Source organism: Barbus barbus (assembly GCF_936440315.1).
Source record: "Barbus barbus genome assembly, chromosome: 32".
NCBI lineage: Eukaryota > Metazoa > Chordata > Actinopteri > Cypriniformes > Cyprinidae > Barbus > Barbus barbus.
This window is the reverse complement of record NC_136760.1, coordinates 7,810,561-7,838,323: the sequence shown is the minus strand read 5'-3', so window position 1 is coordinate 7,838,323 and position 27,763 is coordinate 7,810,561. Positions and strand designations below refer to the sequence as shown.

Here is a 27,763-nt window from a genome sequence, read left to right as displayed (position 1 = left end):
ATCATCCCAATCACTTGTCATGGGAGCAAATGTGTGTTGAAATGTGGTTCATTAGGAGCTCCGGTTAATGATGGACCTCTTGCTCCTGTGCAAAGCCCCTTTAAATCTGAATGGTGTCAGTCCCCCTCCACTTCACCCAGACTAATAAATACTTCTAATTGTTGGACACAGTTCACCAACAAGTGCATTAAAGGTTAACTAAACAACATTTGACTCCCTTTTTTTGTTTTGTTTAATTTTTTTCTCTCTCTTACTTTTTATTTTCGTGAAGCTTTCCAGAACCTCTCAGGCAAATATTAAATCAACCTTTAAAGGGCTGAGAGATCATAAATTGGGAAATGGTTCAGCTCTCTTGTGCACTCCGTGTAGCCTTCCAGTATGCTGTGCTGCTGTGTGGTGTCCCAGAGGGTAGCAGCAAAGGCCAACCCTTCCAGGGAACAATGATGAATGCTTGGGAGTTGGTGCGTTTGCAACAATGTTGCTGTAACGAGGCGAAGTGCAAGCTTTTATTTATAAACATAGTCAATAAACAGGCAGGGTAAAACAACGGCAAACATGTATGGTACGGGCAAAACACAGAGCAATCCTAGGACTAGCGAGAGTCGACGATCGGCGAACAATATCCAACAGGGCAAGGCAGAGAGATAATCCAGGTATACAAGCAGTAGTCCAAGAAAGGTACAAACAGAGTCCAAACGGCAAGGCAAAGGGTAAATCCAGGAAACACGGGCAAGAATCAAAACACTAGAAAAACACACAAGGCAAGACTATGACAACAAAGTGGGTTCCGTATCGCAGCTAAAACTAGGAGAGTTATAAATGCAGAGCAATACTGGAACTAAACAGAAAAACACAGAATGGCTCGGTAAGGCAGCTAACACTAGGGGAGTGATAAACGCAATACAATACTCGGCAGAGAGGAAGAGGAAGTCCATGGTTTTAGTAGGGTGTGTGATAGTTCTCAGGTGTGAGCGTGATTAGTGCAATCAGCTGTATATGTGTCGTCAGTGCAATGGATGATGGGAATTGTAGTTTGTGGGTGAAGTGCAACAGTAGTGTGGTTCAAGAGTCAATGTGATGGAAGAGTGACCTCTGGTGGTGAGTAAACAGAAGTCCACAGACCAGATTCGTGACAGAGCCCCCCCCCCAGATGCCACAAACTCAGAACAAACCAGGAGGGCGGTGGAGCGGAGGCGGAACAGGGGGAGGGACGGAGGGCCAGGTCCGTGAGGAAGTGAAGAGACCCAGAACTGAGGCAAAGCCGGCAGAGCAGGGCACCATGCTCGGGGAGCAGATGTGGCAGAAGACCTCCATGGCGGAGCAGGAGTCCACCAGTGTAGAGCAGACAGGGCAGAACACCTCCATGGCGGAGCAGGAGCCCACCAAGTTGGTGTAGACGGAGCAGAAGGCCTCAGCGGCGGAGTAGACGGAGCAGGCGCCCACCGGGGCGGAGCAGATGACCTTCAGACCTGAACAGAAGACCACCACGGCGTAAAAGAAGACCACCAGAGTGGGACAAAAAGACCACCAGAGTGAGACAGCCAACCTCCACGGCGGAGCAGACAGAGCAGGAGAGCACCATGACGGATCAGGAAAACACCACGACGGATCAGCAGAGCACCACGGCGGAACAGGAGAACACCACGACGGATCAGGAACCCATAGCAGAGAAAACTGAGACACAAGAGACAGACATAGCATCTACGGTCTCAAAGGCCGAGGCAGGGAATACAAGAAGTTCATCCACAGATTCCCTGGTTACAACTGAGCGGACACTTAATTCACCATAGAGCTTATTGGTGAAAACTGGGCTAACAAGCAGTCCAAACTCTTGATTCATTGCCTGGAATGGGACAGGAAGACAGTTCAAAATCATGCTCTTTGACTGAAACTGGACAGGCGGACAATTCACCCTCAGGTTCATTAGATGAATAAGGACAGACAGATCTGAAGTCTGAAGAGTTCATTAACAGAACCTGGCAAGACAGTTCAAAATCAGATACATTAGATTAGATAAATGGACAATTCAAAATCAGCCACCAAGGCTGGTTCAGCACAGGACGAGAGTTCAGAGATGGCCTCCTCGGCCGGTTCAGAACAGGACAAACATTCATAAGTGGCCTCTGTAGCCACGACAAGACAGGACGAGAATTCAGGGACAGCCCTTTTGGCTGCAACAGGACAGGCAAAGAGTTCACAGACAGCCTCCATAGCCGTGACAGGGCAGGACAAGGATTCACAGACGGCCTCCATAGCCGTGATAGGGCAGGACAAGGATTCACACACGGCCTCCATAGCCGTGACAGGGCAGGACAAGGATTCGCAGATGGCCTTCATAGCCATGACAGGGCAGGACAAGGATTCATAGACGGCCTCCATAGCCGTGACAGGACAGGACGAGGATTCATAGGTGGTTACCACTGACACCTCTGAAGGCTCTGCACCAGATGCCGCCACCTCTGGAGGTTCAACAGTGGTAACATCAGGGAACAGGTAGAGTTCATTAACGGGACAGGTACAGTGCTCATCTACAGTTCCTCCGACCGTGATATGATGGGCTGGACATGAATTGCTGGGTGCCACCACCGTGCAAGGAACTGAAGAGAGTACCGCCGCTTCAGGAGGTTCTGCAGCATTAACTGCCAGCTTTGGAGAGACTGCAGCAGGTACCATCACTTTGGGGAACGCGGCAACAAGCGCCACTACCTCAGGAGGTTCTGCAGTATCAGCCGCCACCTCTGAAGACATAATAGTGGCCACCGTTACCTCTGGGAGTTCTATGGTGGTGTACGCAGCCCAAACACAACATTAAGCGATCCCCATGATGGAAAACGCTTCGGACAGGGGAATTAGTGCAGGAACAGGAGGGATACCAGATTCACGTGCAGACACCAGTGGTGCATCCCTCACACTGGACACCAGACTAAGATACCGAAAGACTGACCCCGAATATCTGGGTGTGACAGACAGAACGTGACAAGACTCTGGCTGCTCAGCTGTGATGTGACGTGGTTCTGGATGGTTAGCGGTGACGTGACGTGGTTCTGGATGGTTAGCGGTGACGTGACGTGGTTCTGGATGGTTAGCGGTGACGTGAAGAGACTGGCAGATCAGCGGTGATGTGACGTGGTTCTGGATGGTTAGCGGTGACGTGAAGAGACTCTGGCAGATCAGCGGTGACGTGAAGAGACTCTGGCAGATCAGCGGAGACGTGGTGAGACTCTGGCAGATCAGCGGAGATGTGGTGAGACTCTGGCAGATCAGCGGAGACGTGGTGAGACTCTGGCAGATCAGCGGTGACGTGAAGAGACTCTGGATGGTCAGCGGAGATGTCACTAAACTCACGATGATCAATGGTGACTTGACTTGGCTCATGACTGGCAGCAATGGCATGACGGGGTGTTGTTGTGTCTGCCATTTTGCGATCAGGTTCCGCTGTTGCCGCCATTTTGTGAGCGCACTCTGGTGCAGCCACCATTTCAGTCAAAGATGCGTGTCGCGTTCCTCCTCCGCGAGGAATGTGAATGGAGAGCCAACACACAACAAAGCATAGTCCATAAACTGACAGAGTGATGAACGCGGACCCTCGCGTCTAAGCTTAGACCGAAGGGGTTGATTTATGCCATCACAGAAAATCTCTATCAAAATAATGTCTGGTAAATCTGAATAGTGAGAAATGGCTAAAAATTCTCGAATAAGGCTTTCCAACGATCGTGTGTCTTGCTTAATAGCAAATAATATGTGTGTTGTGTCCATACCTAGCCAATGTTCCTCTGAACAGTTGCTGGATCCTTGTGTGGCCAAGTATTCTGTAACGGGGCGAACAAGACGTGAGACGTGCGGATCCAAGTGCAAGCTTTTATTTATAAACATAGTCAATAAACAAGCAGGGTCAAACAACGGCAAACAGGTATGGTACGGGCAATCCTAGGGCTAGCGAGAGCCGACGATCGGCGAACAATATCCAACAGGGCAAGGCAGAGAGATAATCCAGGTATACGAGCAGTAGTCCAAGAGAGGTGCAAACAGAGTCCAAACGGCAAGGCAAAGGGTAAATCCAGGAAACACGGGCAAGAATCAAAACACTAAAAAAAACACACAAGGCAAGACTATGACAACAAAGTGGGTTCTGTATCGCAGCTACAACTAGGAGAGTTATAAATGCAGAACAATACTGGAACTAAACAGAAAAACACAGAATGGCTCGGTAAGGCAGCTAACACTAGGGGAGTGATAAACGCAATACAATACTCGGCAGAGAGGAAGAGGAAGTCCATGGTTTATGTAGGGTGTGTGATAGTTCTCAGGTGTGAGCGTGATTAGTGCAATCAGCTGTATATGTGTCGTCAGTGCAATGGATGATGGGAAATGTAGTTTGTGGGTGAAGTGCAACGGTAGTGTGGTGCAAGAGTCAATGTGATGGAGGAGTGACCTCTCGTGGTGAGTAAACATAAGTCCACAGACCAGATTCGTGACAGTTGCCTCAAACAATCAAACAATGCCAATATGAAAAAATGACCACCCAAATTCAAAAATAAACTTGTTTTGAATTTCTGTGCATGCTGGATGTGGCGTTTCATTCCGTATTTAAGCTTGAATCAACCCAGTATGACATTTATCATATCGCCAAATCTGTATACAATCTATGTTGCTGCTTATTCTCAAAGAAAAAACCAACATTGCCATTTTGTGAATGCTGTTTCTACTGAATCATTCTAAATGAAAGTAATATAATGAGACAAAAAGTCATACAGGCTTGGAACAACATGAGGGTAAGTTAAAAGGATATTCCGCTCAAAAATGTCAATTCTCTCATCATTTACTCATTCTCATGCTGTTCCAGAAGTATACTGTGTGACTTTCTATCTTCAAATTAACACAAATTAAGATTTTTTTTTTAAATAATCTTGCTCTACGACTCCATATAATGCCAGTGAATGAAACCTCCAAAGTTGATGCTTCAAAAACCACACAAAAATTAACATGATGGTAATCCATACAACCCCAGTAGATTGCCTCTTATGTCAACTAAATGGATGTCAACTTATTTATATTCTCTTAAACCTGAAATACACTACACTAATTTTTGCCCTGATTTTGCTTTACAGTTTGGAGAAGTTGACATTAGTTGCCAAAGGTCAGAGCCAGTCTGCAGATTTGATTTGACTGATTTAACCTGTTAACGTTTACCAGAGCGACGGCGCACTGAAGCGTTTTTTTCCCCACTAGTTTAATGTTTATGAATGAATTTAACTTGAAAGAATATCATTAATCTTGACAAACTATATATCATTCTGAAGGTCTAAGCCTCAAGCATCGACGACAGATCGCTGTTTTCCGATGGAAAGCTTATAAGGAATGTATTTCCTACATTTGTGTAAGCAGTACACATCAAAACATGCAGAATAAAAAAGCAGTACGTACCAGATTCATTGTAATAACGAGTCACAAACGCGTCCACTGCTGAAATCCCAGTTTAGTCAGACAGGTAAGGGTCCACAGAACAACATCCAGTGAGCACTTTTAGTCCAGCGAAACAATAACATTGTAATAAGGATTAATATTCCTTTGTTTACATTTCATTTCTTCGGGAGAGTTATTGTTCGCGTCCGTTATGGAATAAATTACACTCAAAAACAGCGTCTTGGTGGTAAAAAAACAACACGGTGCTGTAGCATACAGTTTTACAAACAGAATGAGACCGTCCACAGAAAAAAAAGTCTCAGAAAAGCGGAATATAGATTATTTGAATTTGGCGCTCTCTCCTGAAAGCGTGACGCACGCTGTGACGCAGCTGTCATCTGAGCGGGGTAAAACTTAGCGATCTGCTTTATCCATAAAAAACTGTTTTTTTTTTCTTCTACATTTTTTATATGTGTGTGTGGGGAATGTGGCCGTATCTGCATGATTATCATATGTATGGACGGACATCAGCGTGTTTATTACCGACTCTATGACGGCTGTCATTGTGATTCAATGATCAGCTATTATTGATTATATGGCCCATCTGTATGATTATCATCTGTATGAACGCACATCAGCGTGTGATTACTGACTGTATGACCATGTCTGCCAATATCACTTCATGTCTGGTAATCAGAATACTTCAGTATACATACTATATACAAAGCAATTTTTTTCTATTTTTTCCTTTATTATTACTCAAATGATTATTTTTGTATTTTTTAGTGCTCAAATAAATCCCTTATATGATGTCTAAAATTCTGTCTATTATTTTATAATTGAAAAAATATGCAGGAATATGTATAATGACTAAAATAGTTTGTATAATTCTGCAATCCATTTGGTGGTTATTTTTCCTTAAACAGGGGGGTGGGAGGACCATAAATAGTTTCAGAAAAAATATTGCAGGAATCTCATTTTTCATGGTATCTTCTTCAATTTTGAAATATAAACTCATAAGACATGTGGCGTTCAATCCATTACTTTTCTGGATTGCTCCAGGACTTATTACATGTATTTGTATATGAAATAAAAAACATTCAGTGGGGAAAAATATTTTTCAAGGCACGTCAGTGTCTATAACTTTTTATCTTTTTGAGCATTATCAACTCTGGATGATGGATAGTAAAGCCCAGAGTGTCTTCTTTCCAAAGATACCTAATTTGTTTGTGTAGCACACTTTATCAGGAACTGTTACCATTTTAATTTAGGTAGGTTATTTTCACCTGTGAGGCCCACAATGGGGGGCGAAGGTTAACAGGTTAATAGAAAATCACGTAATGTATGATGGTCACAGACTCTGATTATTTTTAGCTTTAGACTATGATTCCATCCAGACAGTCAGTTAATATTTAAAGTCTGTTTATGAATTATTTACATAGACGTTCATTGTGGAAGAGCTTAAAGAGGGAAAAAAACTGAGCTTAATTTGAGCAGCAGCAACTTTTAATTAATAAATATTACATGAAATTTAAAGGACAAGATTTTGCAAAATAAATAATCTAGGTCATGTGTTAAATTTATAAATAATTTAATATGAACAACTATTATTGACAATACCTATGAAATTATACTTTTTCTTATTGATGTCACACTGAAGCTGTGTGATTTTCATAGTAGTGTACCCTTTAAACTCACTTTAAAATAATATGAAATCTTTAAAAAATTGCAGCAGTGTAGAACCACAGACCAGCAATAAAGTGTAAATTTATAATATTATGGATTTAAAAGTACAAGCCAGTAATGCCTGTGAAATAATATATTAGTGTAGCACACAATACAGCTAGTCAGCTAACTATGTTCTCTAGCATCTGTGCTATGTTGCTAAAACTGTTTTGGATCTAACTGTAATTAATTCCCACATCAAGTTCCAGGTTATAATATGTAAAAGTCTAAACATTAATCTCTTAATTTTGCAGTAAGTAGTGAAACATCCAAAATAAAGGCTTAAACATCTAAAAAAAAGAAAAAGAAAAAAAGCACATTTAAGAAGTTACACTTCTGGTGAAAGTTTTCAGACAGCTTTCAAAATGGCCACTAGGCATTGTGAACACACGAATACCCATATCCCAGTGTGCAATGGTCTGACTTGAAATTACAGGAGGTATACAGTAACAAACACATCAATTGCTTAAGACATCAAGTAGGAAATTTTCTTTTCATAAGCTTTACTAATATGAGCTTAATAGGTATGCTTACCCTAAATGTCAGTTTGTGTTCCACAGAAGAAACAAAAGCATGTACATTTGGGATGGCATGAGGGGGGGTAAATTATGAGAGGATTTTCATTTTTGGTGGAGTACCCCTTTAATAATAATAGATATTTTATTTTGGGATGAACGACTGACATCGCTTCACAGTAGACCCTTATTTTTCACAATGGTCCCTTTTGTAATCGCTTCTCCAGCATTGAACACCAAAGAGACCAAACTTTACTTGACCATGGGACAGTCATACCTCCTAAAAGGGTTTAAATCACATCCCCTGACACCCTAACACTGATGTCTCCAATTAGGGCAATCATTGACAAGGGAAAAAAAACTTGATCCCCAAGACCCATTTCTTAAGGGAATATTCACAGTCCCAGATGACTTTGTGTGCTTAGAAATGACACATTAGTAGCCAAAATATGCACTTTGTTTTGTGAGAAAATGCGCTTTATCGTAATTCATCACCTTCTCTCTTTTACCTCTCATTGATTGCCTGTGAACCAGAGATGTTGTTGCAAAATAACTAAATAAGATATAATAAGATTTATATTTTCAAGCCAAGCAGCATTTATGATGTGTAACCAGCCCACCAAATAACATGCAGCTAGGGGTGTGCGATATGACGATTTTTGATCGTGGACGATAAAAATGTCTCCACGATCTGCTTTTTAAGAAATATCGTAGTATCGTGCTACAGCACACATTATGTCAAATACAGTTCTGGCGCCGCCGTCTCTATATACTGTACAACACGACATACAGCAGTAGAGTTACTCTGACAGGACACTGCACTTATTTGCGATCGCAAAAGTACATTATTTGCACACAAGTCTTGCTGGTTAAATGTTTAATTCGCGTGCTGGTCTGACGTGCGCTTTTACTGAGTGCATACACCTGAAGCACGCGCACTAAAAAGCCTGTCTAACAGCGCCTGATTACTCAACTAAGGCTGTGTCCAAATTCAGGGTCTGCATCCTCCTTAGGATCCTTCCTACCCGGTTGAAGGAGGAGGGATCCTCCGACGTCCGCAAAACCCGGAAGTCGGTGTTTGTGAATTTGGACAGCCTACCCTTCTTTCAGTTCCCTCCCTTACCCGTTGCTCATATCCTGTCGCCTAGCAACCGTGACAGCGCCAAGCAAGAAGCGGGAAAATGGACAAACAAAGAGTTATTCTCCTCATTTTAATTCTTTTGGAAGAAATAAAGCAATTAAATAAATACTTTCTTTGATCGTTGTCGGAGAGTTTTTTATATCAGACTACAAGACAGTCACATCCAGGTAAGCCATTATAGCCTATTTTTATTTGTTTTTAAGTATTCTACTAATTTCTCCTACAAATTCATTGAGCCGAAGCATAAACTTTAGCTTGTTTTGTCAGAGAAACTCCTCTCCCACTCCGCTACCGCTCGCTTCGTCCGCCATTACGCTCTGCCGAAAAGAATTATGGGATAGGTAGGACGGGAAAGGATCCACCACACCCATCCTTCCAATTCGGGGAAAAGGAGGACGTATTTGTGGGCCGCATTTGAAGGATCCTACGAATTTGGACAGCCTTCGTCGCGGCGCTGTGACGTAACATCCTTCAAATGAGTACTCCGAAGGATGCAGACCCTGAATTTGGACACAGCCTAAGTTATCTTTTGCGCTAATACTGTCAAAACACACAAGGTTTACATATAGACTCAGTTGGTTATCTCTAAAATGAAAGTAAATAGTTAAGAGAGAAACGGATGCGTGCCTGTATATTAGATGCGTGCAGCTCTTAAAGGGACAGGACACTAAACATGCTGTCGACTGTCATTAAAGGGACAGTTCACCCTAAAATTTAATTTCTGTCATTATTTACTCACTCACATGTTTCCCAAACTTCTATTAATTTCTTGTGCTGAACCCAAAATAAGATATTTTGAAGAATGAGGGTAACCAAACAGTTGCTGGTCCACACTGAATTTGATAGTAGGAAACAAAAATCCTATGGAAGTCACTGTGGACCAGCAACTGTTTGGTTTTGCACCTTCTTCAAAATAGCATTTATGTTCAGCAGAAGAAAGAAACTCATTCAGGTTTAAAACAACTTTTGAGTAAATGATGGTATAAAAATAAAACATCATGACAGAATTGATAAACGGATGACAGAATATTTATTTTTGGGGGAACTATTCATTTAACGTTAACAAAACAACAAAACGCAAAGAGAAAAATCACTCACTATTCTTGACTGAAAATCTTTAATACAGTTGCTTTAGGAATCAGTCTATCTAGTGTTTTATTTTTATATTTGTTCATTTAATTTCATTGAATGCTCTGCTAAATACACCTATTGTACCTGAAAATAAAGCACTGTTTGTTTTATTTGTATGTTATGTGTATTTGTAATGTGCATCTTTGTTCTTATTTTTTAATAAGAAAGATAAAATAATGACAAAGATTTTTTATCTTCGCCCACTTTGGCCTAAATATCTGCCATGCATCTTTGTCTTTCTAGTTTGGCTGTAATGCTCAGACAACTTGTAAAACCAAAATAGTAAAACTAACATGACAAAGAATTGTGATAAAATCGTGATATTTCTAAAAACAATTGTGATATGATATTTTTCCCATATCGCCCACCCTACATGTAGCCCTGCATGAAATCACAACCCAGATTGTTTACATGCGAATAACACTTTTCATCAGCCTCATTGTTATGTTAACTATTGCTAATTATATCCACACAAACTCATTTGAAAACGGCACATTTAATTGTTCCAAAATAGAGGCTTCCTGGTAGAAGTAGGAATAAAAAATGTCTCTTCAAAAGCTCAGTGAGCTATCTTGCTGTCTACTGCCTACATAGGCAGCTATCTAGGGAGCATTTTGAAACTGAATCTCATGAGTGACTGATTTGAAACTTTGTAGTAATGTAGTATTTATATTTAATTAAATTTCAATGTTAATTAAGTATTAATAATAAACATTTATATTTATTTTTATGTTTTAATTCTACGGTTATGATCATCTTGCACTGTCCACCATATTGGATTGATTTTTCTTTGCTGAACATTTTGTGATTACCTTCGGCACTACTTTAGAATTTGCCAAAACAATGTATCTTAGAAGGCAGGATTATCATGCTCCCTACATTTTGGCACAGTCCTTTAATTGGTAGCGTGCCTTAAACGCTTTATAATGCTTCCGCCATAGAACGCTAGCTAGGTTTTGGAACAGTGCTAGGTTCTACGTGCCAAAAGAAATGCAATTGTGTATATTTATATTATGTTTCTGAATATTCTCATCGCTGTAAACATTCTGCATTCATTCTGAGAGACAAGAGGATTGTCATGTATAGACTGAACATTAGAATTTGGATGTGGGTAAGGTTGAACACCTATTCAAGTTCAGATACTCATCTCTGGAAGCCACAGCATTACTGTGCATGAGTAATTTGAGATCCATTGTGTGTGTGGAAGTGTGTTTGTGTGTAGATGTAATGCAGATGTGCATAACTACCTGGGCTTGAGCCAGATTCACTCCCACAGGTTCCTTTGGGTCCTTACTTTTCTAATCACCCCGTAGCTCAGTAATTCTCCACCCACTTATGCGAATGCACACACACTCAAAAACACATTTACACACACTTACACACACATGCACGTGCTTATGAGAGGAAGCTTTATAAGGAAGCCTCATATCTCATGCTTTAGCATGAGGCCACCAGACCTTTGGTACTGTGCACACAACTTCTGCATTTTATTTGCAAGTTTTTTTTTTTGTGGATTTTCTGTTGGATAAGAGATCAAAACTACCACCTTTTTGCTATCTTCTTATTCATGTATAATTAACTGAGATGTTAGATGTCTTAACATGTTCCCGACATGATATGCTGCCATTTTTGAGTTAAAAGTTCATTAGTGACTTAGATGAATTATGTAAATTCAGTCACTTTGCAGACACATATTGTAAGACTCACTGTATTGATTAAGAATCGCTCTGTCAACAAGCTGAGTTTCGTGAACGTTTCAACCACTCCCACATCAAAGAACCAGGGGTCGCAAGTGCAGGGTTCAACACATGCCCCCGAGCGGCCAACTGGAAAATGTTAACCTTCTCGTCCCAGAGCTACACGCACACATGCTCACAGATACTGATGTAGTCACTCTCACAGCAAAACACGTGTCAATGACTAGCCTCAGGTTCCTGCTGTAGAGCAGCAGACAGTTTGCTTTTTCAGGTTAGACGAGCAAAACGCTCACAGTCAGGTGACGGCTAACTTACAGGTATTTACTGGGAGTAACTGGAAATCCAGGCTTTTGTCTCTTAGTGTGCTTTCAAATGTGCTGCATATGTGTGACGGAAATTTAAAAGCAGGTGGTGGTTAGCATTGCCCTGTTTTCCTTTTTCATTTATTTAAACTACTGTTGAAAAGTTTGGGGTCAGTAAGATTTTTTAAAGAAATTAATGTTTTTATTCAGCAAAGACTGAATGAATAATTTATTCAGTAAATGCTTTTGCATTGTTAGATTTCTTTTAAATAAATGCTGCTCTTTTGAACTTTCTATTTATCAAAAAATCCTGAGATATATCACAAAATATTAAACACCACAACTTTTTCAACATTTAATTTCTGAAGAATCATGTGACACTGACAACTGGAGTAATTGCTGCAGAAAATTCAGCTTTGCATCGCAGGAATACATTTCATTTTGAAATATACTGTATCAAGATACAAAAGAGTTACTTTGAATTATAATATTTCACAATATTACAGTTTTTTACTGAATTTGATGTAAATAAATATAGCATTGATGGGTATAAGAGATTTATTTAATAAACATTTTTTAAATCCTGCCACTATGTGTTCACATAGCAGAAAAATGTGGTATGTTCACTTTCTTAATGTGGTAGTTAACCTAAAAGTACAGACTAACCAAACTCGCTCTCAAAATTTGGTCGTGAGTTCTGAAAATTGATCATCCGCAAATTTATCATAATCATTTGTTTATTTGTATGGCTTGTATGGCTTTAAGTCACATTTTTTGATTAACTTTCTCTTTAAATTTTCATAACTTTGTGTGAACAGATCCTGGTTAGGATACTACACAAATGCTACAAACTACACTCATTTAATGATTAGATTACCATTGGAAGATGCTTTTGGTTAATTCAGATTTGACAAATAAAGTCTAACTCTGTTGGACTCATTTATTTGATAATGTTTTGATAAAACTTTTTAGTATTATGGAAGTCACCATATTTTATATTTACTTTAATGTGCACAATACATCGGTACCATATCGGTTATCAGCACTATCACTTTTCTACTTGTAAGGTCTGATATTGGATAGTTCATTGTTCAAGTTAAATCGATGTATTTTTACATTTAGATTAGATTTGCCTTCATCTAATGCCCCCTAAATGCTAATCTTCAAAAACCTTAAAATGTAAAATAACTTTAAAGTAAACATGAAAGTACATTAAAGTTTGTATCTGTCAATATACAGTAGTCAAAATTTGAAGTGGATCTTTCACCAAAGTTGTCCTAAAACACAACCAAAATGTGTTCTTGTCTTAGGACAACTTTGATGAACTTCTCTGATCCATTTCAAATGTTGACTACTGTAGTTACACATAGGGCTGCAACAACTAATCGATAAAATCGATTATTATCGATTATGAAAATCATCGACAACGATTCTCATTATCGATTAATCGGGTCTGCCCACAGTGCACGTCCAACTTCAGCTGGTTAGTCAAATTACGGCACTGAATAATGCATTTCTATGGACAAAATGCATCTAAAAATAGTGGAGGAAACAGAATGAGATTCTGCCGGAGAAGCACGTGATCCAAGCTGCCCAAAACATGATAATTCTTTATTTTAAGCTTTAAGTTAATGCATAAGAGTAATGGCTTGCCCTGTCAGGCGCTTTGACAGATGCGTGTGCGTCCTCAGCGCAAAAACGTTCAGTTTACGGTCATATCCTTATCTATAAATGCCACAAATTCACGCGAGCATATCCATTTTTGCATAAAGGTCCGTCCTGACAGTCTGTGTTTAGTTTAAAATACCGAATGAGCACCGGCGCGGCGGGCGCGCGCACGCGCGTCAGACGGACAGAACACAGTAGAGAGGGAGACAATTAATAGGCTTTTCAGCGCAAACATATCCATTGTGCTGAATTATCTGTTGTTGAAAGTTAATTTAAGGTTTAAAATAAATTAAAATATTTTATGAGAGTAGGAACTTTAAAGGGATAACAGCGTGTAATTGTCTGTCTGAATATAAACATGAGACGCTCCATAACGGCCTTTTACAGGATAAAGAAATGACGAGGTGACTGATCAAAGTAGTTCCTGCAGAACATTACTCTTACCTGTTGGTTAACACTGAGTTTGTGTTTTTATTCGTCTTTATTATTATCTTTATTATTTTAATTTTTAATAGAGGTTTAAACTATATTCAATTTTTACAATGCTTAACAAATTTATGTAAGTTTTTTAACAATGTGTTTATGTAAGGTTTGTGCCACTGCTGCTCTAAAGTAACAGTATTGGTGATAACCAAAATCATTTTTCGGCTTTCTGTACTGGTTAGTACTCCAATATGTGTAAGCTCTTTAGTAACAGTAGTAGGCTATTTTTAATGCTATAATATCATTATTGCTGTTATCTATGAAAGAAAACCAGAGCACTTATTTTTTCTTGTATTTTTTATTTGAGTATTTTTTTTTCGCGATACCCAATTGCAGTCAAAAAGTACATAAACAATACCAGCAAGAATGCAAGCTGTTATGAGGCCATTTTTTATTATTATGTCTAATAAATGACAATAACATTTTTAAATTTAAACAAATTTTTGACAAATTTCTAAAATATGTTTTCTCTTTATTATGCTAAGTGGTCTAATAAATTAAGCACTGTATGTTTTCATAGCATTCAGTTGTCACGTTTGTTTGAAGGACGTTGGGCAGAATGTGGAATAGTGTTTTTTTTGGCCAATATTTTTTTTAATCCGATTAATCGATTAATCGAAAGAATAATCGGCCAACTAATCGATTATCAAAATAATCGTTAGTTGCAGCCCTAGTTACACAGAAATGTACTGTAAATGCAGCTTAAATTTGGTTAATATTTTCATGTGGGTGATATTTGACTTGCTCCTGATAGCTGTTGTATGAAAAGGGCAGTTTCAGAATCACATCGGTCAGTAAATACAGTTTCCAAACACTGATTTTGTGAATGTAGCCTGTGTGAGGTTGATCCTGCACATACGGCATAGCTGTCAGAAGCCCCTCCGCTTTGCCCTGCTTACACAGATTGGAGATTTATAAACTCCAGACAGATGTAAAGCAGACTCTAAAGTGGTGACAAGTGTCTGAAGAGGAAGAGGACATCAGGTGTGTGTGTGTATATGGCCCTTCAAGTGAATGTTCTTTCGTGTAAGGTATGTCTCATGTTGAGGCTATGCAGGGCTCACTTACAGAGCACTGTAAAGAGTTTTTTTCCCCTCTTCTTCAGGATATTGAAAGAACTTGACTGTTTGGGTAGATTTCTGCTCATGTGGATTTGTTAGTCTTTCGACCGGAGGATGTGTCAGGGAAGGAGGCTAAAGATCACAGATGTGTGTAATGAAATCAAATCCCTCTGGTCTAAACTAAGAGGAAATTTTTACTGAAGTACTCACTAGTGCTCTCATTGCACATTAGTGCCATTACTTATCATTAAGCAAGCAAACCATCAGAGTGAGCGGACAAAGGATATCCATCTTTTATAAAGAAGTGGAAAACGTAAAACTGCACATTGCAGTGAATAATTTATTACCTACTTTAGTAAAAAAAGCACACATTGTCTCTCCATAGGCTGCATGGGACAACTGGGAGAAGAAAAGGGGGTAAATATTCCACCAGGTGAACATCATTTGTACAGGTGGATGTATAATTCAGCTTGTCATTTCAAGTCTAGCTAAAGCAAACTCTTGCCTACTTTGTAGGAACAATTTGTAGGAACAAAAAGAATGAGGCTTGATTAAAGGACAGCCACACACTAAAAGACCTCTAGGAATTATTGCTTAAAAGACTTTGCTTGAAGTGCACTGCTCAAAAGCATTTCAAATATATTTTTTCCCCCTATTTTGTTTTTCTCAAAATAATATTAAAAAAATGGACTACATTAAAACTGAAACTCTAAACAAAAAAGTGAATTTTGCATTACAGCATTATAATGTACAGTATGAAAAATATTCCTGCTTTCAGTTTTTCAAGAATAATTATATAATTATATTTCAAGAATAGTGTTAGATTACAGAAAAGGTAATATAAATTGAAAAATAGAAGCAGTAAGCATGAACAATTAAATAGACAACATTGGCTGAAATAGTATGGATATAAATTGTATTTCTTAGACAGTGATCAAATTTAAGCAAGTTTTTTTGACACTGACCGTGTGAATGAGCGTCAGTCATTAAAGCAAAAAGGGATCATACAAGATATAAAGAAATACTGAAATGTATGCCCTAGTGAAAAAAATATACTAAAATGCTTTTGAAATACATATATTTTGTGCTAAGTATACTATAAATAAATGTACATATTTATATGCTTAATCAAAATACCCTGCAATTATAATTTTGGTATACTGAACTTGTATTCTTAAAGTCTGCTAAACTGGAACAAATAATTTTGTGCTTAATGTACTTTAATTGTGTGGAAGTAGAGATCCAAATAAAGATATACTTAAGTATATTTGATTGTGCTAAAGTGGAAATACTTCAGGTAAACTTTAAATACCTTGCATTTAAAGACTGATATTATACAAAGATCATACAATCCTTAGTAATTGTAAATGTGTAAAACACATGTAAGGAATAATACTAAGAAATGTGCATAGTGCCTTAAAGAAATACTCCAAATAATGTTTAATTATAATTTTATGTCAGTAAGCCTTAAGTGATACATCATTAAATATGTTAATAATTTTGAAGTATGCTTAGTATGAAATAAATGTATTTTAAATGCATTATTGCATAGTTTTTTTTTTTTTTTTTTTTTTACATTTCATTGTAATAGTTACGTTGATATCATTTGTAATGAAAAAAATTAAATACAGTGTCTAAAATAGTATGATTTTAACCAGAGAAGAAAGCAGTTTGATTATTCTTTGCTTTGATCTTTCTCTCAGTTCAGCTGGTTTGTGAGCTCTGAACATGTGATTGAGCTGAAATCTAGAAGACCCACAGTACAAACCTGTCAGAGGTAATTGTGCTGCCAACCTGAGCGTGCAGGAAGAGGGTGGGGGTAATGTAGGGCAGTATCCACTTTACACCATGACTCAGAGCTTTACTTACCGTGTAGCAGCCAGAAAATACATAGCCTGTACTATTCTTTTTTGAAAGCACAGCTCTAAAAACATCTCAATAGTTGTGGCTAAGCTAGTCATTGAGACCCCTAAATAGGTGGTCTCGTTTTACTTGAAATGGAAGTCATAGCTTTTTGAAAAAGGATGATTCATTAATGTGCATCTGCACTCATTGTCCAGCTCTAGTGAAAGTGATTTCTTAATGTGGTAAAAAGCGTTCTCATATCTGTATTAGGTAACCGTTCCCGCATCAAGATCTTTTATGCCGATTAACAATGGTGTGTTCTGTAACCAGATTCCATTACCATGAGGAAAAAAAAGAAAGGATTCAGGATTTATGGATTCAGCTGACAGGGTTTGCGTTATCCCTGGGCTTTCCATGCTCAGATGCCGCAGCAGATTGTCTCTGTACCAAGGGGCACATTTACATGCTCCTAATCTCCCCCAGATGTTCTGCAATGACACAGACAGTGATAAAAGGGACATGTCCGGGGACAGTCATGTGACCGTTTCACCTCTATTGTCGTATTCTATCAGCATCAGTTGGTTGCTTCCTAATCGAACTAACAGTTGGTGGAGCGTTTCTTGTGACAACAAAATTACAGCAGCGGTTGACAGTGTTATGGGGGTTTGTGTGGCATCACTGTCATTCACCGAGCCACACAACCAGAAAGCAAGCAAGTATTTTCATACGATTGTTTTTCTATATAAATACATGCTAGACGATGTGTTGGACTGTTGCACTTGTGTCTCACGTTATTTACAGCATGTCACACATGACTTGCTAAAGCTTCTAAAAAAGTGGCGCTATAGTTAAAATAAGTTCAAATTTTACGTTTTTTTCCCCATATAAATCAATATATAAAAAATAATGTTGTTTGCTTAATATTAATTTTAATAATTGTTAATAAAATTTATTTCTAGTCGTTTTGTGTTATTTTTGCTGTTTAATGTATATTTATGGCAAATTATAGGACTACATTTATGCCAAAAGCAAGACAATTAAGTCATTTTAAAAAAGTCATTTTGACTAAAGTCACTTGTTGACACTGACACTGCCCTTTGGAACTAAATCACACATGTGCGAAGGGAAAATTATGAGTTAGCATTCTGTTCATCACTTTTCACCAAACATCTGTTTGTTGCTTCAGGGGGGGAAGATACTGCTCAGATAGACTAATGTTGATCAGCTCTCTCTGTCGGTTGTCCGTGAAAGCGCTTTCTTCCTTACTCGAAACAGGGGTGTCTTTGAGTAGAAATATGCATTTGATTGCACAAGGGCTGACCTTTGACCTGCACTACACTCAGTACCTGTGGGCCCTAAATAACTAAAGCAGGCCTTAGTGTGACTGCTTGTTTCCAATAAATAACAGATGTTCCAGACAGGAAACAAGGACAGCATTTTTCTAAAAAAGAGCCCCACATGCTGAAGCGTGTCCAAAGAGCCCCACATGCTGAAGCGTGTCCATCCACTGCATTCTCATTAAAGTGTCTCTCACTGTCCATTTTAACCTCCACCCGGCTCATCTCATCTGCAGAAGGGACTTGTTGGTTGTGTTTTATAGCCCTACGCTTCAACCACACATCTATCTCCGTGCTCTTGTCACACTAACCCAGGTGTGTTATCAGACCTGGTGCTGTAGAAGCTCTGTGAGTTGACGGCACAGTGTTTCTCTCATTTGATCTGTCCGATGTGAATGCTACAGGCCTATTCTTCACAAGCAGAAGTGCTGGCGGCTGTCTAGAGAGATGAACTAACCAAGGCCCAGAGGCTTCATCCTGTGCTTCTGTGTTTGTGTGTCTCTGTGCAGTGATGGGGGAGAATCAGAGGAGGATGCTGGAGGCTGTCATCTACTCTTCCCGCTACGCACTTGGACTCTTCTTCAAAGCCGACACACAAATCGACGTCCCTTGGGTGGCCAAGTACGTCTCCAATAATCCCTGCATTCGCTTCATCGCCATAGATGATAAAAAGCGCAATTTAGGTCAGTGCATTCATATTTTCCTCCTCCCATCTCCAACTCCCTCTCTGACATGTTTCGTTCTGTTTCTCTGCCTTTTCTGATTCTTTCGCTGTGTTTCATGTGTCAGGATCTTTGCAACATTTTTCAAATCCAGACTGCTGCCGATTGACTTTTACTCATGGTCATGGTCATAATCAGTTTCAGACACAGACAGAAGTGACACAGTTTAGATGGTGTCACTGCTTTTCTATTTTATTTTTGTGGGGTGGGGGTGGGGTTGACACTCTCTGTAGAGCTCAGAAACAGGTTTGAGTTTGTGCCACACATCTAGGGAAGTGTTCAGAAAAAAATTCTGCTTCATTGAAGGGTCACAAATGCATGTAGTCTCTGTTACCCTTAATGGAAGAAGTTTGAAACAACCAGGATTCTTCTTAGAGCTGGCCTCCTGGCCAAACTGAGCAATTGATGGAAAAGGGCTTTGGTTAGAGTGGTGACGAAGAACCCGATGGTCACTCTAGTTGAGCTCCATAATCATATGTGGAGATAGGAGAAATCTACAGAAGGACAAACATCACTGCAACACTCCACCGATCTGGGCTTTATGGCGGTGTGGCCAAACTCAATACTGTCCTCAGTGAAGACAAAAGAAAACACACTTGGAATTTACGAAAAAGCACCTAAAGGACCCTCAGACTCTGAGAAACAAGATTCCCTTTTGAGGGAACTTCGAACTGCGTCCTCTAGGGGTCGCTATGGGGAACGCCGTCAGCATGACCCGTGTTTGAAGCATACATACAAGAACACCATATGTTGGCCGGCGACAGCCTATGACGTCACTAACGGAGCGACCACAGTATAAAGGGGCGCCGGGAAAAGCGTCATCCTCTTCTTCGTCTTCAGTGACTGTTTTGTTTGAAGCGTGCATTCTATGGGTAAGAACGTTTTTTTACTCTTGTCATGGCAAGCACTAGCAAGGCATTTAAGAGATGTGTGCATCAGTGTCCTCGTTATTTGATACCTAATGACACACATTTTTTGATGAAAAAGCTCCGCTCTCGTCTGTCTCTCTTTTCGAGAAAGGATGGGCAGCCGTCTGCCTTCCGCGGTTCAGGACCCGGCCGTTGCCGAGGCACGGAGGAGACTGGGCTCGTGTGGCTCGCAGGCAGATCTCACCAATGAGTTAGAGAGGGGGCTTTCCTTCTCGCGCTCGTCGGTCGCGAACGAGTGCGAGCCGCTGGATGATGATGACGCGATCTCGCTGACATCATCTGACTCAGCGGCTAGTGCTCTGCTGGGTTCTGCCCAGGAAGAGCAGGAGATGTCTGAGGGCGAAGAAGTTGAGACTGAGCCCTCTCAATCCTTGAGGCTTGACTTGCCGTGGAAGCGGGCCAGAATGGTGGCACCGCGGGGTCGTCTCGATGAGCGTTATCTCTCTGGCCATAGCCCGCCAGCTCGAGTGAGCCTTCCATTCCTTCCTGATCTCCATACAGAGGTTGAGAGGGAGTGGAAAAAGCCGTTTTCCTCTCGCATTCATAGATTCCAGTATACTAGTTATGCTAATACTGAGGGGATGCGTGAAAGCGGGTATGAGCAGATGCCCCCTATAGAAGAGACGCTAGCTAGCTATCTCTCTATGGGCGAGACATCCTCTCTCAAGGCTCCTTCCTTGCCATCTAAGCCCCTTCAAGATACATCTCGCTTAAATGGCAGGGCATATGCAGCAGCAGGTCAGGCTGTCACTTCGTTGCACACTATGGTGGTGCTTCAGGCGGGTCAAAGAGAGGTAGGCAAGACCTGAGGGAGGTGATCCAGACGAGACGTTCTCAACGCTCTCGTCCAGACAAGAGTAAAATTTGAACATCTACTCCCTTCCCTCAGGAGGCCTGTACATCTGCCCTCATCTTCCCCTCTCTAATTCTCCTGCAACCACCTTTAACTCCACCTGACCGAGGTTAGGTGAGAACCTCCTGCGCTCACATTGCAGTCTCTATGCTAGACCTATGATGTTTTGGTTAGGTTCTATGTTTCATAGAAACTACCTTACTGATGGTCCGGACCCGAGGCCCCTTCAGACTTCGCCTCCAGGACTGTTCTTATGCACGGGAACCACGGATGGGTGAGTACGATCCATTTCTATAAGTTCGCTGGTACGTTGTGTTTTAAAAGCCTAAACTACTAGCCATTCTTTGCAGTATTTGCAGAGCTCTAATTCAGTAACTTCAGGTTGAATAGACTCCCTGTTAAGTTGCTCGCTACACTAGGTCTCTGGGTTTGTCTAGTTACAGCCTCTGTGACTCCCTAGAACGGTGTTTACAATCCATGTTATGGTGAGTGCGCACGCTAGTCTCCGTGGATTTCACAAAGTGCACATTGTGGTAAGATCGCACATCAAGTGTTTTGCATTCTTTATAAAAACCTGTACGGTAGGGGTTACACGCTGCCGCTTTGTGCCCTTTCTTTCTTCGGCCCCACTCTACCTATTTCTCCCAATGTTTCTGGGCTTGAACAGAGGGGTGTTACCGAGGGTCTGTTGAGACAGTTTCCTCAGCGAGCTTGTGCAGAGCAAGCGGTAGCACCTGGGTGACAGGCCAGGACCTAGCTATTATCCTAGGCATTTGGCCGTATCCCCTTGAAGGAATCTTTTTCCCGGCGCTCCTTTATACGGTAGTCACGCCGGTAGTGACGTCATAGGCTGTCGCCGGCCAACATATGGTGTTTTTGTATGTATATATTTACATTTACATTTAGTCATTTGGCAGACGCTTTTATCCAAAGCGACTTACAATTGGGGAATACAAAAAGCGATTCATCTTGAAGAGGCAATCAGACAGAGGAAGTGCTCGTAACACCAAGTCTCAGTCATTGTTCAAATAAGTACAAGCTAGTAAGGAATGAGGTATGAATACTTATGCAGTGTACTTATTTGAGTTATTATTTTTAATTAATTTACAAAGTTGTGACAATTCTGTTTTTGCTTTGTCAATATGGTGTATGGAGTGTAGATTGATGTGGGGGGGGGGGGGGTAATTTAAAGCAGTTTAACATAAGGCAGCGACATAACAAAATGTGAAAAAAAGAAGGTGTATGAATACATTCGCAAGGCACTGTACCTGAATTTCTGCATAAAATAAACTAGTTAGTTCATCCAAGGGTTCAAATTTTTTTTCACCCTAAACTGTGAATGTTTACACAGTGTGTCGGGAAATGACTTAAAAACATATCACTGTTTGTGCCTTATTTATTGTGGTTTGGTTTGGTTTGTTTTGTTTCCGAATACATTGTTTTCTATAAGTGTACGCACACACTGGCAGCACCACTCGGAGTCTGTCCACGGTGCCCAGCTATGACTAAGAAAGCTTTTCTAAATCCTGCCACACTACAGAGCGCCACGTACATAGTTTTCCATTAAATTACATTATATTTGTCCCAAAACACTGTTAATGTGCATAATGATTTCACCCTAGCCTGTAAGATTGTGTTTTGTGCATTTTTCACCAACGGTTTATCTTGCCCTTTCTCTTTATGTTTGCTTTGTTTTTTCAAACACCAAACCACCAATTCTTCAGTGCCAACGTTTGCCTTTTTGGTGATTAGATTCACTGTTTTGGACTGCCACCTTGGACCATGTCTGGTGTGCAATACCTGTGAGTTGGTCTAGCCACCCACAACACAACGTGGCACTGCCTTTCTCATCCGGCGCACAAACCCTTTTAGTAGGTTTTCTGTGTGAACAGCAGACTGTGAGGCAGTTCACTAGATTTTGGAAACATAGCTCATATGTATTCTAGATGTGTGCGTATATGAGTTTACTGTGTGTGTGCAACTAAATAAAGCTTTTGCTTTTGAAGAATTTGCATGTGATTTGTGTTTGTGAGTTTTTCCTCACCAAACCTGTGTCAGTTCATGACAGTGTATCTTCAGGGGCCCGGTGGAAATAGTCTTGTGAAAACAGCCTCTGCACCTGTTACCTTTCATTCACTCCAGTGTTTCCGAGGGCAACATCATAATTAAGGGGAGCTGTTAAATTTTGCATTCTGCTGCGCTGTTTTTTTAGGCCGACACGCTCCTTCCAGCCTCCTCAGCCTTCACGCGGCCATGCTTTAATCTTCATTTTCATTTCTGTAATGTGTTTTGCTTGTAGTTCCAGTAAAGTAGGTCTTAGTCTGATCTCACAGAGCACCCCAAGCTCTCTTTGAAAACTTTTTGGCAGGCCGCTAATGATAAGCTATTACTGTGTTCCTGAACGTCTGGTGAAAACCCATTTGTGCCATTCAGTAAATGTGGAATGAGCTAGATCTGGGCTGGATGATGGTTTCCCAAAAACAGAACTGGTTCATAATTGATATGAATTTGATTACATATGAAGTCTGAAACTTTCTTAGCAAAATGACAAACAAAAAGAACTATTCACAGAGGATTAATTTTTGAAAGGATGTTTAAGTTATAATTATGAACATACCAAAAAATTTACTTTTTATTAAAATCACTGGACTATAAAAAGCTTAAGACGTTTCGGTGTCTATCCAAACACCTTCATCAGTTGTAAAAAAACAGGAAGTAACTTGTAACAAATATATACACAAAAGTCACTTGATCAACAGACCTATAGAGGTTATATGACTACTAGATTAAATGTGTAACACATGCCAGAATAGATGGTGTTACAGCTCATGATGGTGCCCCTACTCTCCGAACGGAGCACCCCAATCTCTCCTTGCAGCGTCGTGGCACCGTTTCCAGAACAGCATCTTAGGCGTGGGACAGATGGTGTCTCAAACCCCCTCCCCATTCAAAGAGGGACGCTCCACCTTTGCATGAATTGCTTCCTTTATGCCTTTTTCAAACCACCTCTCTTCTCTATCCAGAATTCTCACCTCATGGTCGTGAAAATGGTGTTTCTTTTGTTGTAAATGTAAGAAGACTGCTGAATCCTGCACAGAAGAATTTGCACATCTATGCTGAGCCATGCGTCGATAAAGTGGTTGTTTTGTTTCTCCTATGTATAAATCCACACACTCCTCACTATACTCAACGGCATATACAACATTACTTCTTTGATGTTTAGGAATCCGGTCCTTAGGATGGACCAAAGTTGTCTCAAAGTAGTCATTGGTTTGAAATACACAGGAATCTTATGCTTGGAGAAAACCCTTCTGAACTTCTCAGATACTCCAGCCACATAAGGGATAACAACATGTTTTTTTCGGAAATAATGTCTCCTTTGTTCTGTTCTGACTGTTTCACCTCCCTTTTTCGTTTTGTTTGAGTTTTGATAAATGTCCAATTTGGGTAACCACATTTCTTTAATGCTTGTTTGATGTGATTATTCTCTTGTTCTCTGGCCTCTGGAAATGTGGGTATACTCTCCGCTCGATTTTGCAAGGTGCGAATCACACCCAATTTTTGTTCTAATGGTTGTGAATCAAACAGAAGATACTGGTCCATATGAGTGGGTTTACGGTACACCTCCACATGTAATCTTCTGTCTTCACCCACTCTTATAGCACAATCCAAGAAAGGAAGTTTGTTGTCCAACATCTCCTCTTTGGTGAACTTGATATTTATATCTACTGAATTAATGTGCTCAGAGAACACATTAATCTCCCTTCTCTTAATCTTCACCCATGTATCGTCTACATATCTGAACCAGTGGCTTGGAATCTCCCCACTATACGTGTCCAAAGCTTTTCTTTCCACTTCCTTCATGTACAGATCAGCCACTATAGGTGACACTGGGGAACCCATTGCACATAAAAGCTTCTGTCGATAAAACTCATCTTTGTACTGGAAATGTGTTGTGTTTAAACACAATTCCAACAGTGAACCAATCTCTTCCGGACTCAGTGGTGTTCTCTCACCCAGTGCATGGTCCTGACTCAACCTCTCTTTTACGATTTCAATCACCTGGGCTGTCGGCACACATGTAAACAATGATGTAACATCATATAACACCATAGTCTCATCTGACTCCAAGGAGAGTCCTTTGATTTTATCCACAATATCCTTAGAATTCTGTATATGCCGTTCCGTCTTACCCACCAACGGTTTCAAAACCATGGCAAAATATTTAGCCACATTATAAGTAACCAAATTAATACTACTCGCCACTGGTCTGAGTGGAACACCCTCCTTATGTATTTTTGGTAATCCATATATACAAGGAGTACTTTCACCAGGGTACAGACAAAAATACAATTTCTGATCTATGGATTGTTGCTTCTCCAACGACTGTAAACAACTGATGACTTGCTTCTTATATTTCCCCGTAGGATCATGTTTCAACTGTTCATATGTATTGCTATCATTACGAAGAAGTACCTTTTCACGATAGTCCTCCGTATTCAAAACTACTGTACATCTCCCCTTATCTGCTGGAAGGATTGTGATGTTTTGATCCTTACTTAACAAAGTTACAGCTTGTTTCTCTTGTTTACTCAGATTATGAACATAGAACATCTGTCATTTCATGTACTCATTCCATTCCATGGGATCGCTGTAGTTAATACTAATGTGTCTAGATGTGGGCGTTACAGACGTTAATGTTCTCTGGACGTGATTAATTGTCTAATTAAAACATTATGTATATAATTAAAAGAGGAAATTGGAGGAATAGTTCACTCCGTAATGAAAATCCTGTTATTTTTACTCACCCTCATGACTATCCTAATAGGTCTGACTTTCTTTCGTGTGTGGAATACAAAAAGAGAATTGTGCTGGTTTCTCTTTTCATTGCAGTTTGTCCCTATGGGAACAGAGTCTTTCAAGCTTCAAAAAGAATGCAAAACACCGTAGAGGTAAAATTGTAAAGTGGTCCATACAATTTGTCTGCTATGTTCACATATTCTATATATCTTCCGACTGACTGATAATCCTTCGCTTTAGTGAGCTGCTGTAAGTCATTGAATTGAACTCAAGAACCAAATCAGTCAAATTTGTAAAAGAATTATTCAAGTTGGATTTGTGAGCTGTATTGAGTGAAAACATTGAACCTCTCAAGGACAACTAGGCCTAAATCTACTTTTATAGTTCTTTTGGATTTTTTTTGGCATATTCAATATAAAGGAAAACCGCTTTTATCCTACAACATGTCTTCATTTATATAATGTCATACAGGTTTGAAATGACAGTATATAAACGTGAGTGAATTATGTGGTTGTGTTGAAGAATCTTCTAACATAAAAGTTACACTTCAGTAATTTGTAGTTGGGATTTTAGTCGGACATGATAAATTCATTACACAAGTGAAGGGATTACCAAGTTAGTTTTTATTAGTCTACTGATTGTGGAGTGTTCATCTCATGAACTGTTTTAATGAACTTATTTATCAAAAGTACCATTCATTCCTTATGGATAAAAAGTTTTAATGAGAAACAAAGTACTGATTCCACTTTTAATTCATATGTAATTCATGTTTTTTTTTTCTTTTTTCTGTCAGGCAAAAAAAAGCAATTTCCTATTTACCCTGTGAACTTTGTGACAAGCTCTTCCCCCACCAAGAAATAAGTGACTCAACCAGCGGGCACAATGCCAGCCCTCTACCCATGCTCCATGACCTCTCTCTCTCTCTCTTGCACAGTCACATTCTGGCACATGCACACTTACAAATAAACACTCACACTCTTTTTTGTAAGGGAAGGTCTCACTCTCTCTCTCACCCTCTGCTTCACCTTTTCCCTTCCTCTCTACCTGGCGGTGTGCCAAACACATATATAGTCTGACTGCTCTGCAAACGGAAAATGAACATGTCTCTGTGTTTCAGCCTAGTACTGATATTCATACTGGTCAGCCAAAGCCAACCTTGACTGGTTAGAACAATAATTTCAACTCTTATCTCTTCAGATACTAAGCTCTTTTTAACGAAACAACACTCCATGATTTTGAAGTTAAGACTTCCATTGATAAATTTGGCTGATTTAAAGTGAAATGTGAAAGTTATGTGGAGCTCTCTTGGCTTGTAAACTCTTACATAAGCAAGTGAACACACTGAAAAAATGACTTCCTCTTTTCCCTCACTTAAACCATGCCAGCTTTGCAGCTAATATCTGAAACCCTTTCCTGCATCCTCAAACAGTGTGTTCTTATTGTGCATGATTTCATGTTTGTATTTAATATAACAAAAATGTCTGTTAAGCCATTTAGATGTAATCAAAAACCTAATTAATAAACAAAAAAGTAAAAAAATAGTATTTTTAATTGAACAAGGATTCACTAAATTGATCTAAAGTGAAGGAATTTTACATTGTTAACAAAAAATTATATTATATAATTATATTAGAAATATTTCTGAAGGATCATAAAAAAACTGGAATAAGTGCTGCTGAAAATTCAGCTTTGTCACCACGAATAAGTTGAATTTTAAAATATATTAAAATATAATATTGTTTTACTGTAATTCTGATCAAATAAATGCAGCCTTGGTGAGCATAACTTTCTTTCAAAACAATTAAACATCTTACCGTCCCCAGACATTTGAAGTGTACATGCAGATATATAATTTCATGACCTTATGTTTTGGACAAGGATTTATATCTATCCATTTTCTTCTATCATTCATCCAACGGAGGCACTTGATTTCTCACGTGTACCTCCTCTGTTGACACAGTCTGTTACCTGTGGTGGTATTGACTTAACCAGCTTTTTGTACAGGCTTTTCACACTTGAAAATGTGAACTCAGGGTCATTCTTAACTTTAGCTCAAATTCTCTTGTACTGTACATTATCCTGGGTAGTCAGGTTTCAAGATTTCACACTGTACATTTTATAAACTGGGTTATGTATTGCATATTTATAAGG

The 27,763-nt window shown here is 39.7% G+C and overlaps 1 protein-coding gene across 5 annotated transcripts in view; it reads left to right on the top strand.

Moving 5' to 3' along the window:
- The window catches only part of LOC306851914 (renalase-like), a 65,899-nt gene that overhangs the window by 15,394 nt on the left and 22,742 nt on the right, over nucleotides 1-27,763 (top strand). For 4 of the 5 annotated variants that reach the window (XM_079388421.1, XM_079388420.1, XM_079388419.1 and 1 more), the window contains one exon: nucleotides 18,818-18,991. In XM_079388421.1, the coding sequence (XP_079244547.1) occupies nucleotides 18,818-18,991 (174 nt within the window). Of the gene's footprint in view, nucleotides 1-18,817; nucleotides 18,992-25,705; nucleotides 25,765-26,405; nucleotides 27,130-27,763 lie in introns of those variants that run through there. The other variant, XM_079388422.1, reaches the window with a different exon arrangement.